Source organism: Triticum urartu, chromosome 1A (genome assembly GCF_056163025.1).
Source record: "Triticum urartu cultivar PI428250 chromosome 1A, HENAU_Tu73, whole genome shotgun sequence".
Lineage (NCBI taxonomy): Eukaryota > Viridiplantae > Streptophyta > Magnoliopsida > Poales > Poaceae > Triticum > Triticum urartu.
The window spans coordinates 348,971,161-348,984,776 of NC_141873.1; the positions used below are offsets into that span (position 1 = coordinate 348,971,161).

A 13,616-nucleotide genomic window follows, 5' to 3' on the forward strand; every position below is an offset into this window, starting at 1 on the left:
CATAAGTAGAAGGTTTGTTCAAGTAAGAACAACACCTAAGCATCGGTCCACCCACATATCAAATTATCAAAGTAGCGAACACAAATCAAACCAATATGATGAAAGTGACTAGATGAAATTCCCGTGTACCCTCAAGAATGCTTTGCTTATCATAAGAGACTGTTTTAACCTGTCCTTTGCCTCAAAAGGATTGGGCTACCTTGATGCACCTTTGTTACTATTATCGTTACTTGCTCGTTACAAATTATTTTGCTATCAAACTACTCGTTACTTATAATTTTAGTGCTTGCAGAGAATACCTAGCTGAAAACCACTTGTCATTTCCTTCTGCTGCTCATTGGGTTCGACACTCTTACTTATCGAAAGGACTACGATTGATCCCCTATACTTATGGGTCATCATGGCCCACTCTGCAGTCGCGTGAGTGCTAGCTTTTATTCCAGTGGTAAAGGCGTTGTAGAGGCGCTCTCCACCGGAAGGGCATATGTGGGAGGTGAGGCACATGGTCTGTGGCTCCTACTTCGTTCTCGGCGATGTACTCCATATGTTCTAAAATATTTGAAGTTTTAGATATATCCTAAGTAGAACTTCTTTTAATTTGATCAACTTTATAAAAGAAGTGTTAATATCAACAACATCAAATATATATGGTATAAAAATATATGTTATGATGAATCTAATCAAGCTAATTTGATGTTGTAGACATTGGTATATTTTTCTACAAACTTGGTCAAACTTAAAATAGTTTGACTTAGGACAAATCTAAAACTTTAAATATTTTGAAACGGAGGGAGCAATAGAGGTATATAACCTGGCAAGGCGACTAGAATGAAGTTGTGGATTTGTTCTGGCCCTCTGCTCACACGTTGGGCAGTTGCGGGCGCATAGCACCCACGCTGGGGATGCTGAGGCGTACGGGTTTAGTAAAGGCGACCCTAGCATGATCATTGTCCATGAGTACGTTGCTGAGGATGATGCCATTGGAGGCACTGATGGTGTCTCGTAGACTCGATATGATATCACGACGATTCTCAAAGTTGATGCCAATTGTAGATGGTGTTTGACATCTGGAGTAGGTTTGAGCCATTAAGATGCAAGTAATAACCATAATATTGCTTGTCCGAAATTTTATGAAAGGATTGCATATCAGCTAATACAAAGTTTATGTCCAATGAGTTTGACATGAAGTTGTTGGTAATGGTAGTCAATTTATACATAACGTCTTAGGTTGAATCTAATCCAAGATAAAACCAGGGTTCCGATGTCATCGTCTTAGAGCATCTCCACCCGTCTCCCCAGGAAGGCCCCCAGAAGCACTTTTTCACCGCCGGCGCACAAAAAAAGTCCCACTCACACCCCCACGAGCCCGATTAGCGCCGGATTTGGCCAAAAATAGAGCCAGCGACCCCAACGCAAACCCAGGAAGCTGGGCGCCTGGGGGGCTAATTTCACCATTTTGCAGGTGCTGGCACATCTGTCAGTGTCTCTATCCTCTCTCTTCCCTTTCCTTTCCTAGCCCACCACGTGCTCCCGTTCACACATGCCCATCCTCTCTCTCTCTCTCTCACAAGCCCGTCGGCCGCATCGCATGCTGCCTCGCCGCTACGCCCAGCGCGTCGGCTCCGGCGCCCCCGTCTACCTCGTCGTCGTCCTCCACATCGTGCTGGGGAAGGGGGCGGCCGGCGGAGCAGCCGGCGCAGGCATCGCAGACGCGTGGAGGCGGGTCACCGCAACGCGACGGCGCGCGGGAGCCGGTGAGCGCAGGGGCGACGCGACGGCGGCGGGAGCCGGTGCATGGCGCGACGTGACGGAGCGCGAAGCAACGGCGCGCGGTACCCGGTGTAGGCCTGGCTCCCTACGCGGCACGAGCGCTCGCCGGCGCATGAGCACGTCCTCGACTCCAGCAGCGGCGCGCCGCGCCGCTCGTCGTCATCCCATCTGCTGACCAGCTCACAGACCGGCTCCACCGGCCGCAGCATGGCGCGCGATCCCACCCGTGCACGCTGAATACGCGGCCGCCGCCGAGTTCAACTGCGCCGTGCTCGGTGGCTGCCACCTGCACCTGCTCGGAGGCACCAACATGCGGCGGGTGGTGTTCTACAGCTTCGGCGTGCCGGACATGCTGCGCCGGCGCCACTGCTTCGGCGTGTACGTCGCTGGCGGAGAGAGCGGCGGGGGCGGCCTCAAGTCCCCGGAGGTCACCGGATGGAGAAGCCCTAGGGCTTGCATCGACGGCCGGCTCTACGCCGCTGCCTCCCGCACGCACCGCTTGCACGTAGACGAGGGCGGCCATGTCCAAGCTTGCTCTTGCTGCACCGCTCGCTCTCGGAGCAGGAGGGCTCCCTCAACTCCGCCGACCAGGCGTTCCTCCTTCCCCGTTGGCTCGAGAGACCGGGCACGGGGCGAGGGAGCGGGGCATGGGGCGGCTCGATGTCGGGCTCCGGCTGCAGGATGTCTCCTCGAGCTTCTCATCGCCTCCTTCCCCGTCGACGCTCGCGCTCCTCCGCTGGGCGCGCGCCGAGGAGGTCGTCGACGTTGCCGCGGGCAAGATGCTCGACGAAATGCCGCTCCATTTGTGGGAGTCCAACACTGCTCGTGGGGAGGCAACGAGTGGAAAATTTTGACCCCCCGGGCCAAAGTTCTCGCCGGCAGCCCCCAGGAGGCGAAAAAAATGCCTCCTGGGGGGGCAAACGGCTGGAGATGCTCTTAGCCTTTGAAGTAGAAGTTGCCCCCTGGTTTCGGCACTTTGTATATTTACATACGACATTTGGTTGGTTTGGCTCCTTTTGATCCTGGTCTCCTAGTCGTGGACGACTTGTCTCCTTTACGCCAAAACTTGTCTGACTTCCTTGTTCGGAGTTTTGGGGTAGCCCTATGGCATACTTCATTCTTCAGATGTGGACTCCTGGCGGGTCTCGATTATGTGTTTGGAAGGCCTCCTCAAAGCGTACAACTGGATGTGGGCTTAATCCCACTTCCCATAGACACCCATCACGTGATCATCTTTGATATCTTGCTATAGGCCTTCTCCAAGTCGATGAAACTGTACGAAGATCACCTCTATAGCCGATCTCTCATGGATAAAAAAATTGTTTTCTTACATTCGTCTATCTTATCAAACAATGCTCAATTACTCTCTTCCAAAGCTTCATAATATGACTAATTCCTTCGCGATTAGTACAACTTCGGATGCCCCATTTATTCTTGAAGATGGATATACTAGTGTGCTCTTCGTCCACTATTTAGACATCTTATTCTAACAAGAGATGCTCCCACGGGCGGCCATGAGCGAACCCTAGTCGCCGCTCGCGTCACACCCCAACGCCTCTCCTAGCCGCCATGGGCAAAGCCTGCATGACACGACGATTGTGGGGCCATTTCCTCCTCCAGTTGGGGTTGGCCACTTTGATGGGTGCTCGACGTGGTGAGGTAATGCAGCGTAAGGTGACCTGGAGGCATCTCCCGCAGAGAGGCGAGGTGGTGCGCCGCGAGTGTGCGGGGTGGCCTGGCTGGTGCGGATATGCCATGCGTGGGTCGCATCACGGTGTGAGGTGTTGCTGCGTCTTGGGCGAGGCTGTGTCGGGACGCACGACGCGGGCGTGGCGCTGGTGCGCTTCGGGGGTGCGCATGAGGCCCGGGCAACATGGATATGCATCGCGTGGTGGTCGGTTGTGGTGGTGTAGCTCCGACGGCATTGCAGCTCGGGTGGCGCGGCTCGGTGACCCTGGACGACGCGGGAGGGTGGCTCCATGCGATGAGTGTAATGGAGCTGGTCTCCGATGGGCGCAAAGTGGCGTGTGTGGGGGCGCGTCAGCGTGTTGATGTATGGCTACCGTTTGAAACCATGGTGCTTCTTGGCATGAGGCATCGCTCCTCTGCTCCCTGTCGGCATGGTGCTCGATAGGGTGCGGGGCTCGCGCTCCGTCCGATTGTCCAACGTTTGGTCGGCCATTGATGGATCTGCCACCTTGTGTTGGAGCTTGGTCGTCGTTGGCCTTTGTGAGGTGCGATTGGTTGTGGTGGATCTTGATACTTCTTTATCAATGGGTGTGTTCGATGGTGGTGGTTGGTGGTCTTGACGGCGTTCGCGCCGGTTGATGTGTGGTGAACGGTGTGTCCAGAGCTTGGGTGAAGACCTTGTCTCGGCTATGTGTCGTGACCAGTGATGGCAACGAGTGTAGGTGTCGCTGACCTCCACGAAGACATCGCTGCAACACCCCTCTCGCACAGATTCAGTCATCAGTGTAGTTTCAAGGGAAAACCTTATCATGTGTGATCGAATGATGGCAGCACCTTGGTGTCATTTTCCCCTTGGTTTATGATAGTTTTCACTCGATTTTAAATTTTAAATTAATTAACTGGGCAAGTACTGCTTAAAAAGTCTTTTTTTTGCCTCCATTTCAAAAAAAAATATCTAACAAGAGAAAAAATAGTTGTTGCTATCACTAGTAAAAAAACAGAAGTTTTGTTTTAGAAATCACGCAATGATACAAAGGCTTAGCGACAAAAAAACAAAATTATCCCGAAATTAGTTGTGATCAATGCGAACGAACCCAAAGTCCAGCACCAGCCGTGCATTTCAAGTGCGGGTTTGACACAAGGCCACCAACCAGTTCACAGGTGTGCCCTCGCCTGGCAAGGTGTCGACCACCGGACGGCAAAAAGAAATCCGACGGCAGAGCATCACCGCAGCTGGCAACGCGGCCGCACGACCAATCTGAACCCGGCGACAACCGTGACCTTCGCCCTACACTACAACCTCAAGCGGCCATCCGCACATGTCGCTCTCCACCACCGCCGGACCGGGACCGGACGAGCCGGCCATTGTCGTCCAATCAAGGCGCGCACACGAGCAGCTTGCCGAGGCCGGGGCCTTTCCCAACTTCCTCTTCACGTGAACTCATTCAGCCGATGGTCCAGTGCAAAGTCAAGGCCGCCATCACCACGTATCAGCGTCAGGAAAAGGAGAAGTGCGTATCGTCCTGTGATTCGGCGAGTTGCTCAACAAACGGGAGGAAGGTGGCGTCCTCTCCCTTCCTGATATTTGGGACACCTACACCTGCGGCAAGGGCGAACAGAAGATGTTTAGTCACATATCAGTGGAATTGCGTGTCCAATCTACGACGGAAAGCAGTGATGGTCATGCTCCGTAGGTCGCAAAATGAAGCGGAGAATTCAAATAGGTAGAATATATCTGAAGAAAACTAGAGCGGGGGGTGGTTGCTGTGAGGAGAATAGGGATAACAGCATTGTCTACACGTGTCAAAATGTACTAAAATGCTACTGCAGTTAGGTGATATTCTAGATTAGTTAGTTGGTTGTTTACACCACAGAGTTCACAAAGATATATCAAAAGGAACACGTAAAGATAGTAGCAAGCTGGTGAATTTATTTGCTACCATCACATGCAAAGAACCAGTAGACAGCTATCAGACTTACTTTTAAAGTCATGCACGACAGCAACATTCCAGAAACCACACGAAGCCACTTTTCGCAACATCGTTGAATTAACGAAATTTAGTATGTGTAAGGTTACGTGCATTATTGAAGCCCAGACCTTATATAACGAGCTTATGGCGTAGGGAGCGAGCATCACTTACTTATGGTTGGTAGCATTGCCATCTTTCAAGGAACCTGAGCATTCATCTTCAGCCCCAGGCTGCAAGAATGGCTTGTGCTGTAGATCCCAGCAGCAACAACAAGAACAGCTTGCTGATGCTTCCTGAGAGAGTGAAGAAGATCAGCAGGATTCCTGCTTCGTGGTGGGCGTACGCATGGAGTATTGGAAGAGAAGATCAAAGGAGAGCCATTCATGCTCTCAAGGTCGGGACAGCTCTTACACTGGTCTCACTCTTGTATATACTAGAACCTTTGTTCAAAGGGGTGGGGAAGAATGCAATGTGGGCTGTCATGACAGTTGTTGTTGTGCTCGAATTTACCGCAGGTAATCTACTACCATTATATTGATCATAATATGTGTTATATGTGTAGTAGTTCTTGGGTTTCTGACAAGTGAGTACTGATCAACAGGTGCAACCATATGCAAAGGTCTGAATAGAGGATTCGGAACAGTCATAGCGGCATCTCTAGCATTTATCATTGAACTTGTAGCAGTAAGATCTGGAAAAGTTTTCCGTGGTTTCTTCGTGGCTTCTTCAGTATTTTTAATAGGTATGAACCTTGTAAAATTGGAATTCAGGATGGCCTAATTGATAGTATCTTATGCCGTAGCATTTTCAATGACAGGATTCGCCGCAACGTATTTGAGATTCTTCCCATCCATTAAGAAGAACTATGATTATGGAGTGGTGATTTTTTTGCTAACCTTCAATCTGATAACGGTCTCAAGCTTCCGCCAAGAGAACATACTGCCTTTAGCACGAGATCGCTTGAGTACAATTGCTATAGGGTGTGCCATATGCCTATTTATGAGCCTCTTCGTATTGCCAAACTGGTCGGGAGAGGACCTCCACAGCTGCACTGTGCGCAAATTTGAAGGATTGGCAAGATCGGTTGAAGGTGGGTATCGTCACATATATGATGTTAACATACTAACTATTATCATACTAATAGCCTAATCTTTAAATGTAACAAAATATCAGAACTCAGTAGTATCTTACCAAAGAAAAATTGCAGGTTGTGTAAATGAGTATTTCCGAGATCAAGAGAAGCATGATAATATTCTTGATAAGCAGACGTCAAGAGCTTCCATTCATACTGGGTATAGAGAAGTACTAGACTCAAAATCAAGTGATGAGTCCCTGGTAAGTAAATCACCGTTTGATGCTTCAATCTTCTTATCCTTTTCTCTGTGCAAATGTTTTTTATCAGATTGATGTCATGGATGTCTCTTATTTCAAAAAGTATATGCCCTCAATAATAACAATTGGCCAGGCACACTATGCAAGCTGGGAGCCAAGACACTCAATGCAGTGTTACAGTTACCCATGGCAAAAGTATGTGAAGCTTGGATCTGTGCTTAGACACTTCGCATATACTGTCGCTGCACTTCATGGATGCCTCGAATCAGAAATTCAGGTACTGAAAAAAACTTATGATATAACATGCTTTTCCAGATTTCTCTGACATATCAATATTATTTCAAGCAAAACCATCTTTCTGTAAATAACCTGTGCTCACAAAGTTATATTTATCGATGTTGAAGACTCCGACATCCGTCAGATCACTATTTCGAACCCCATGCACTAGAGTTGCACGAGAGGTGACCAAGGTTCTACAGGAGCTTGCAGACAGCATAAGAAATCACCATCGTTGTGCCCCTGATGTGCTGTGCGATCATCTTCATGAAGCACTACAGGATCTAAACTCAGCAATAAGGTCACAACCACGGCTATTTCTCGCCTCAAAACATGGATCTGCCAATAGTCATATGCTAATGGAACTGAATTCAAGCAAGCATGCCGCCTCAAGAACTGCTCTGCCCTCATTCAAGACTGATACAGCATCGATATTAGAAAGGAAGAACACAAAAGCAGATCAACCATCAGAACGCAGTGAGAGGAGCACATTAGGGCGGACGCTAAGTAAGATAGCTATCACAAGCCTTGAGTTCTCTGAAGCACTTCCATTCGCTGCTTTTGCTTCGTTGCTGGTAGAAATGGTAGTACGACTGGAGCTGGTTATTGAGGAAGTAAAGGAACTGGAAAGGGCTGCAAATTTTAAAGAGTTCACTCGCCATGACCATCTGACCATTGATATCGCTTGCAAGGAGGAGAAGAGAAACAATGATGGTGTGCGATTAGGCAGCCACACAGTTTCTCCTGCAGCTGAATAAACACTCATGGGTAGATCAAAGCAGCAGTGTATAGATCATTCTGAAAATAATATGTATTTATTCTTTGGTTAGAAAGAGATGAATGGTGTGATTTCAATAACTACTGTTTAGCATGATATACATTTAGGTGCAATTAAATATTCTCCGTCTATCAATCAGTCGTTTGCAGATGTCCCAGCGATCAGACTTGGAAGGATTATCAAGTGAATAGTAATTCACCTGTTTTCCGGACTCAGTAAGTAATGATTTGTATCCACATATATCCTTCTCTGACCTGTGTTTCACATTGGATGATTATGCAGCTACTTCCTGCCTAACATCTGTAACATGGTCCAAGGTATAATGGCCAAGCCTTCCTGTGCGATAGAGATTGAGTAATTTGACAGCGACAAGTTTATTCCTATCCTCAATTGTTTCAGCAGAAATCCTGAAAGCTTTCTGCAAGTGTGTAAACTGGATTTCTACCAATCTTCTTAAATCATTCTCATTTCCTAAATCTCCCTGAAAAGATGCTATGGTCTCGGAAAGCGCTTGACGAACGGCTCTAACGATAAAATCCTGCACATAAATAAAGCGAAGCAATTAAAACATGGCAGCTAGCTAAAAGTATGCATGTCAGAACCAAGAATTCGATGCTCTTAAAAATCATTATATAATGAGAAATATATCCATTTTCTAGCATTAATAGTAAGAAATTGCAATAAATATTAGGATGTAATACCTAGAATAATCATCGATATTTACCTGGGTATGATCTGAGGAATACTGCCTTTTAGTATGGCAACTCCTGGTGGGAATTGCATCAGCAAAAGAAGATTTATCTCCGTCTAGATTCAGGTTCTCCCACTCACTGCATTCCGTCCTTAAGTTAAAAACTGTAAGAAGGAATTGTGCAATCTCATACTCCTCTAACAAGGAATCCTTAATTGCTCCTGAAATAGAGGTGCATGAATCAGATAATCTTTACCTAATAATAAAGCAAATTGGGTTTCTTTCGTCCGTCATGGCATTTTTCAGAAAAGTCCCTCTATTTCAGAGAATTCAACCCACAGTTCTGTTTTAAGTTAAAACGAATCGTTATTTTCGTATTTTACACAAACGTCCCTATCTTTTCTTGAAATCAACCCGCCGTCTGGGTTTAAGTCACACCCGAACCGTTATTTTATATTTTTTTAATACCCCCTGATGTTTTAGATAATTCATCCGCGGATCATATTTAAGTCAAACAAATGCTTTTTAAAATCATCCATATCTTTTAAACCGTAACTCCGATTTCAACCTGTTATATATGAAATTTGATTAGAAAAATATGTAGAATATGAATATGAGATTATTTTTACCTGTTAAGTATTTTTAAATATTATTTTGGAATATATTTGAGTCAAACAAAATGATTTTCTAAATTATCTGTATCTTTTAAACCGTAACTTCGATTTTAACATATTATATATGAAACTTTATTAGAAAAATGTGTGAAATCTAAATATGATGTTAATTTTACCTGTTAAATATATTTAAAATATTTTTATGGAAGCAAACTTATAATTTATAGCGCAAGATTCATTTTTTTTTTCATAACGGCGGCGATCCGGATTGCAAATAAACACTCAACTATAATCATATACGGAAAATAAAACATCGATAACTACACATGCATACCTCTGAAAAATGTCGTAGGGGAAAACAACAGATTTCTCATCGCGAGAATGAAAGAAAGCGAGCGAGAGAGAGAGGGAGAGAGAGGGAGAGGGAGGAGAGAGGGAGAGAGAGACGCCTTAGGATTAACCATATTCAACACACGTTTTTTGTGTGAACACCGAGGCCATCGCCGGCGAGGGTGAGAAGGAGGATAAACGGCAACACAAATATGATGCCTTGCGAATATAAAGGAGATGGACCTATTGTGGTCTGGAGTGATGGTTGTTGAGTTAAGAGCGTGTGTTATGTTTTCTCTCCCGTTGCAGCGCACGGGCTCTTTTGCTAGTAATATATAATGACAAGTGAAACCTTGAACTTCGTAGGAGTCTTTACCTGTCAAAACTAGCCTGGGACCAGATTCATCATTCGCAAATATAGGAGATAGAACACCAGGAGTGTCTAACACATATATATTTGGATGACTGGCAACCTGAAAACCAGAAACTTCCTGTTGTTAAGATTTAAATGACACATTACAATCATATAAATAGTTCCCGAGCCATGGGATATTGGGTAGCAGAGACAAGAAGGTGCAAAAGACAGGCACTGCGGCTATTTCTGCAATCAGCATGCTTGAGTGCTGTTGCAATTGTATAAAGACATTTTCAGACCATTGGTCAATGTGAACAGAAGTAACTCATATGATGCTTACATTGAGCTCGACTGTTAAATAAGAGGGTTTTCCAAATGATTCAGGTAATTCTTTTTCTTTTAGCGAGATAAAGTACTACCACATGTTCTTAGAAGACCAAAAATCATTTTCCTTCATTCGACTGTACAACACAAGGTATTAAATCAATCAAAATACCTTGTAGCCACTTATATCTCTGGTTTCTCCGGGATGGCTGCTGACAATCGCATGCTTGAGCTTTCCCTTCTCTGAAAGACAACCCAGCCATTGTCACACAGCAATCAAATCACAATCAAAGCAACCATAGTAATAGGAAAAATAAGGTGCATCAAAATGTTATTACGAACAGAAAGGCAACAAGTAAACTGCATCACCTGCTGCCCCAATCCTTCCAATTTGATGCATCGTATTGATGATGGCCGACTTGCCGACATTAGGGATACCGACCAAGAGAACAGTCCCTGTGCAGTCGCTCACCCCAAGCTTGATCTCCCTGATCCTCCCACGCACAGCATTCAACAGCTACATTAGAGTTGAAATGAGCCCCAATTAGATACAGGAATCGCATAATAATCATGAATTTAGCCGGTAAATCGATGCACTTAGAATGCACTTGAGACGACACTAGCACGGCTCTAACTACCTCATTGATGCTTTCCCTGCTGTGTGAATTGACCGCGATGCACGAACAGCCCCTTTGCTTCATGAACGCCACCCACTTCTGGAGCAGCAACGGCGATAAATCATACAGTCAAAAGACAACTTGCGTATGTCAGAACTAAACATATCTGCAGGGCGCCAAGCAGTTGAAATCTCCCCCGTGTGGAGCGCGGGGTTCGTGAATCGGTTACCTCGGTTTCGGACGGATCAGCCAGGTCGGCCTTGTTGAGCGCGACGAGCCGACGCACATCGGGCTCCCACGGGGAGCGGCGGTGGAGAAGCTCGAACGCTGAGGTGGCGGGTACCTGCGAGGGAGAGGGAGAATCCACGAGCTTGTGAGTTGTTAGTCGAATCCCGTCTCGTCTGAAAGGTGGAGAGTAGAGTAGCGAGAAGGACGGTGGCAGTGGCGGCGAACGTACGCGGGCGTCGCGGACCTCGAGGACGAGGTCAACAAGGGGGAGTCGGGCGCGGATGGCGCGGTCGGCGGCGGCCATATGACGGCTGTACCAGGCGCCGGAGAGGCCGCGCACGGCCGCGCCCAGGCGCTGCGAGAAGGCCTCCGCCGCCGCTGCTCTTGCCATTGCAGACGCCGGACCAGGCGGGAGTGCTTGATACTGCGGTGGGCCGTAGAGTAAGACCCAGAAGGATTATCGCGTCGGCTAATGGGCTTCTTTTCTACGCTGAATTTATCGTCGTGGGCTCGAGCTTCCAAGGCCACCTGCGCGATTAGACTGTGTCTGCGTTCCAATTAACGCCAAAAAAAAAACGTAACGCATTATATACCCCTCAAAAAAAACTTAACACATTAATTCTCAAAAAAAAGTAACGCATTATATTTCTCTCAAAAAAATACTTAATGCATTATACCCCAATCAACATAAAAAAAACTTTAAAAAATCTAACGTGGCATACTTTTTTTGCGAGTAAACTTCCGTTCTATTCATCTTTAATCTTGACAGCATAACAAACACCAAAAATACTAAAAATTACATCCAGATACATAGACCACCTAGCGATGATTACAAGTATTGAAGCGAGCAGAAGGCGCGCCATCGTCATCACCCCTGCCTCGGTGGAATCAGGCAAAACTTATTATAATAGACAATCGGGAAGTCATCATGCTAAGGTCTCATAGAACCAGCACAGCAGAACAGCAACCGCCGCCGATGAAGAATAACGTTATACTTTGTTCTCACAAAAATAAACTTGACGTACTAAACGTATTACTCTCACAAAAGAAACTTAACGTGTTACATGTTCATCAGTTGAATATGATGTGGAGAGTGATCAATGGATGGATTTCTGCTATATGTGAGCATCTTTATTATTACGGTGTGAGAGAGCCATGCTGATTGGTACTTGTAACATTCAGGAACTGTCGGTATTAGATCACTCTATACCTGCTTTTGGGGGATTCCTATCAACGATCGACCCCAGTTGTGTACCGCACATTATCTCCTATTTCCGCAATTTTTCATACGTCATCACTAACAAAGTAGTCATGTTTTTAACTTTTCATGTATTATTGCTAGCATACGTTCAATCATTTCACTTAAAGTTAGGCCTCGATTGGAGCGTGAGAACTCAAAAACGCAGGAAAAGAAAAACTATAGAAATTGAGATGTCGTGTAGCATGAATTCTCTGGATCCTTTTCGCAAAAAAAATTACATGAATCCAATCCAATACAAAGTAGTACTCCAAAACTTTCGTTTGGATACTGCGCAGGATAAATGTGGGAATTCTAGACACAGGGAAAAGAAAACATGAGATAAAACCACATGTTTTTTCCTTCAAAATTCATATGGATTGCTCCTCATTCCATAGGATTTTCACATCAATCTTGGGGAGCCATTTCTTAGTCCCAAACTGAACCGTGGGAATTTTCCCTATAGAAATTGAATCTTCCAAAAATTCTATAAATTTATTTATTTCAATAAGGGCCTTAATGAGCACACAACATGAAGCGTGAGAAGCGAAGAGTAGGAGGGCGTGCAAGGGCCTGAGGCCAGCGCATCATAGCTCGCACAGTCACACCTAAACCTAAATCCCATATGTTGTGATTACGGTTGACATTACGCAAACTTGATGTTAGTGTTGTTTGTTGGATCGACTGCATATGAAAAATTCATTTGTATATTACTGCAGAACAACCTAATAACATAAGGCAATAAGTTCTTTTGCATTGCAGAAAACATGAGGAATAGGTTAATTGAGAAGCTAACATTATCATTTGTCAGTTATGCTTCAAGAATTAAGCGAAAAATAAGTTCATTGCTTCAAGACGATTGTACATATCGCGAAGTACACCGTTACAAAATTTTGTTGTCAATGAGATTATTGATTTATTCGATGGGCTTGGTGGTCGTAGGGGTACATTTGGACAAATAAACATGTTGTTTTGTTTTACAATGGTGCCATGATTCGACATAGACACTATATCTAATGTTTGATGTATCGTTGTGTAGTATATTTGGCGGGCATAGGTTGTCCTTTTTAGCCTATATGGTGGTCATAAAGGTACATTTGGGCACAATCAGAGCCAAGATTTGATCAAACCCTGGGCCAAAAGAAAAGGATGGGTATGAAGGTTTTTTTTATTTGCACCTCCAACTACTCCAATAAAGTACTCCTAAAACACAATATAAAGTATGGTTCAAAGTAAGAAGTCAGGAAAAGTTTTTCCCCTAGGTCTCTCCTAGGGTTCTCCTTATCCCCTGCGGCGCCCCCGCTAGGGTTCCAACACTACCGGGAAGATCTCTCGATCTCCACGTCGGCAGACCCCTGCGATTGATCTAGCTGAGGGTTTGCGGCGTTCTCGATCTCTGGAAGGG

At 45.8% G+C, this 13,616-nt stretch overlaps 2 protein-coding genes and 1 long non-coding RNA gene across 4 annotated transcripts; 1 reads left to right on the forward strand and 2 right to left on the reverse strand.

Annotated features, from left to right (window-relative positions):
- Positions 1 to 4,415: 4,415 nt before the first annotated feature.
- Positions 4,416 to 7,397, reverse strand: LOC125510448 (uncharacterized). The gene is made up of 2 exons (XR_015602300.1): positions 6,621 to 7,397; positions 4,416 to 5,059 (listed from the first exon to the last, which is right to left on the reverse strand). It is a non-coding gene; the product is annotated as an uncharacterized LOC125510448 (long non-coding RNA).
- Positions 5,602 to 8,089, forward strand: ALMT12 (aluminum-activated, malate transporter 12). Its single transcript, XM_048675607.2, has 6 exons — positions 5,602 to 5,944; positions 6,031 to 6,171; positions 6,247 to 6,519; positions 6,637 to 6,764; positions 6,895 to 7,038; positions 7,166 to 8,089. The coding sequence occupies exons 1-6, from the start codon at positions 5,668 to 5,670 to the stop codon at positions 7,793 to 7,795; spliced, it is 1,593 nt and encodes a 530-aa protein (XP_048531564.1). The 5' UTR covers positions 5,602 to 5,667; the 3' UTR covers positions 7,796 to 8,089.
- Positions 7,429 to 11,422, reverse strand: LOC125510440 (P-loop containing nucleoside triphosphate hydrolases superfamily protein). Of its 2 annotated transcripts, XR_015602299.1 has the most exons (9): positions 11,204 to 11,422; positions 10,976 to 11,089; positions 10,768 to 10,845; positions 10,499 to 10,646; positions 10,302 to 10,372; positions 9,827 to 9,923; positions 8,540 to 8,727; positions 8,015 to 8,353; positions 7,429 to 7,835 (listed from the first exon to the last, which is right to left on the reverse strand). XR_015602299.1 is itself a non-coding variant. In XM_048675620.2 (8 exons), exons 1-8 carry the CDS (start codon positions 11,363 to 11,365, stop codon positions 8,090 to 8,092), a joined length of 1,122 nt encoding a protein of 373 aa, XP_048531577.1. In that variant the 5' UTR covers positions 11,366 to 11,422; the 3' UTR covers positions 7,429 to 8,089. The 2 variants fall into 2 exon arrangements, 1 of the variants encoding a protein (XP_048531577.1); XM_048675620.2 differs by having other exon boundaries at positions 7,429 to 8,353.
- Positions 11,423 to 13,616: the final 2,194 nt, after the last annotated feature.